General features: G+C 25.5%; 1 protein-coding gene across 1 annotated transcript; it reads right to left on the bottom strand.

Moving 5' to 3' along the window:
- Positions 1-1,251: 1,251 nt before the first annotated feature.
- On the bottom strand, positions 1,252-2,046 carry LOC117178907. Its single transcript, XM_033370447.1, has 3 exons — positions 1,796-2,046; positions 1,567-1,668; positions 1,252-1,407 (listed from the first exon to the last, which is right to left on the bottom strand). Exons 1-3 carry the CDS (start codon positions 1,971-1,973, stop codon positions 1,349-1,351), a joined length of 339 nt encoding a protein of 112 aa, XP_033226338.1. The 5' UTR covers positions 1,974-2,046; the 3' UTR covers positions 1,252-1,348.
- Positions 2,047-2,325: the final 279 nt, after the last annotated feature.

Here is a 2,325-nt window from a genome sequence, read left to right as displayed (position 1 = left end):
TAGGAAAGATTCGAATCATTTAAAAGGATATTTAGAAGGCTTAGAAGTTTTGAAAAGATAAAGTAAAGTAAAATTAAAAAATATTTCAAAATATTTAAAATAAATTGTAGGGTTTTAAATAGTTAGAGAAAAATAAATAAAAAGATTTTTAAGTATTTGAAAAGGATTCAATAGTATATATAATTTTATTTCGATGCCTGGGAACATTTTTCATGAAATACCGAAATATTAAATTCACAACACTGTAAAATACCTGAATGATAAGATATTCGAAAAAGAAACTTCTGAAATAATAAAATTATCTATTGTTTGAAATTCACAATTGGTAAAATTGCGAAATAATGAAAGTCCTAAAATTTTATATGCAATATAGCGGAATATGAAAATTCTTAAATTTAAGCAATTACAAGTTCTTGAAATGAAAGGTAAATAATAAAATAATGTATAAGATAACAAATATGTTCATCAAATAAAAATATTTTAGGCTAATTGTTCTAGTAATCCTGATGGTACCAATAATAGTAAAACTTGGTTATAAGTTTAATAAATTATTCAAAAATGTTTTAAGAGTAACAATAAATAATAAAACCCATTCATTTTTAGCTTTTTATATGGTGAAATAAAAGTTTACTGGGACTGGGTTTACTGTAACGTTTACGTTGCTTTATTATTTTAAAAAATTTCTCAATATTTTAAATTCGGGAATTGCGTAATCAGGAAAGTTCCATGTGATGGCAATTTTAAAATGTTTAAAAAAATTTTAAATTATCTGCAATTTTATAATTTAGAGAATTTTCTATTTCGAAAATTACTTTTTTCAGAAATTCTCTAGTTCCGAGAACTTTATTTTTCGAGATTTTTAAGTCATCCCACAAAAATGTCAAAAAAAATTAGAAGATCATGATTAATGACATAAAACAATTTAAGACTTGAAAAGATTTCCGAAAATTTATTAAAATATCTTTAAAGTTCCTCTGGACACCTGAAACTCTTTTGTATCTTTTAAACTGGCTTCAGTTTTTTCTGAAATTTGATAAATTCCTGTGAAATAAAAAGAGTTTAAAAATATCTTACAATATTTTTTTTCATATGTATAACATTCGAAACAAATTTTTCATGTTAACTTTCTTCAAATCTAATTTAAACTCAAATTTAAAGGTTAAAAAACCTGAAGAAAAAGTTGTTATTTAAAAAAATTTTAAGCTACACGAGCACGTAGCGGGCGATTAGTGATAATAGTTTTACTTTTTAAAAATTGCGAGCTATCACCAATGCAATATCCATTTTCTTTAAAATAAAGGGTTGAGAGCATTCATATGCTAGGTTGTAACGCATTTCCTCTAAATCTTTAAGAAGCTCCTTTGAAGAAATAAGATTTGCCTCTTTTCTTAGGAGTTTTTCTACATTCTATAAAATTGGTTACGTTAAATGCATTCATAATTATTCATTCATTATCATTGATATAAATTATATCTTTGTATTTAATTGTTTTTCAAATTCAATTTCTTTCTGGGCTTCAGATTCCATCATTTTGCGTTTTCTACCACGTTTAGCTTTCTTTCAAACCTGTTTGGTCGACATTGCTCTTAATGTTCGTTCTTGAAGCCAATTGATTTCCCTTTGCATTTTTTAATTCATCCAACATATTGTTCAGGACTGACTCCACTTCTTATAAACATAAGAAAATTTATTAAATGAAATATTACGAATTTAGAATTTGGTAAGTGTTTTTAACTTTATTTGATTACATTCACTCGTATTTATTTCTTTTACAAATCTCCTTAACTATACTTACTTGAGCATTCTATTATTTCACCAGTGTACGGTTTCCTATGGAGAGCTCTTTCGGGCCAAAGAAACATCACTATACTTCCTTTTAGCAATTCCGACAGTTTTAAATCGTACACGATATAACTTTTGTGTGTGATGTAATAAAATCCGCCACCTTTTAGTAAAAATTGTTCTTTCGTCATTTCTTTTTTTAAATATTTATTTCTATGATTATTCTTTATATCGAATTTAATTTTTTATCGTCTTGAAATTTCTGTCGACAAGACTGAAAATTTTATTTTATTGATCTTGTTGCCATTACAAACTCAGAAAATGAGGGGAAATGCAGCTAACTTCATGAATATTGAAATCCTTTTTTATTTGAAATGGAAAACAGTAAATATAGTCAATTGTTTTCATTTGACAGATATCTTCTGAAAATAAAGTTACTTTAAAATCTGAGTCATTTAAAAATGTTTATTTTATATAAACTTTCTCATCATAATTAAAGTATGAAACGTCAAAATCCAGAGAACCGTGTGAGTTAATGCTTTT

The sequence above is a fragment of the Belonocnema kinseyi genome, chromosome 8, assembly GCF_010883055.1.
Source record: "Belonocnema kinseyi isolate 2016_QV_RU_SX_M_011 chromosome 8, B_treatae_v1, whole genome shotgun sequence".
In the NCBI taxonomy this organism is placed as follows: Eukaryota; Metazoa; Arthropoda; class Insecta; order Hymenoptera; family Cynipidae; genus Belonocnema; species Belonocnema kinseyi.
This window is presented reverse-complemented; position numbering and strand designations above follow the sequence as displayed.

Excerpts from the sequence above, each read along its gene's own strand:
- LOC117178907 (XM_033370447.1), bottom strand. The coding sequence starts at position 1,973 with ATGACGAAAGAACAATTTTTACTAAAAGGTGGCGGATTTTATTACATC. Across the intron at positions 1,669-1,795 it reads TGAAATAATAGAATGCTCAA|AAGTGGAGTCAGTCCTGAAC; the intron begins GTAAGTATAGTT and ends TATGTTTATAAG. Across the intron at positions 1,408-1,566 it reads GAGCAATGTCGACCAAACAG|AATGTAGAAAAACTCCTAAG; the intron begins GTTTGAAAGAAA and ends CCAATTTTATAG.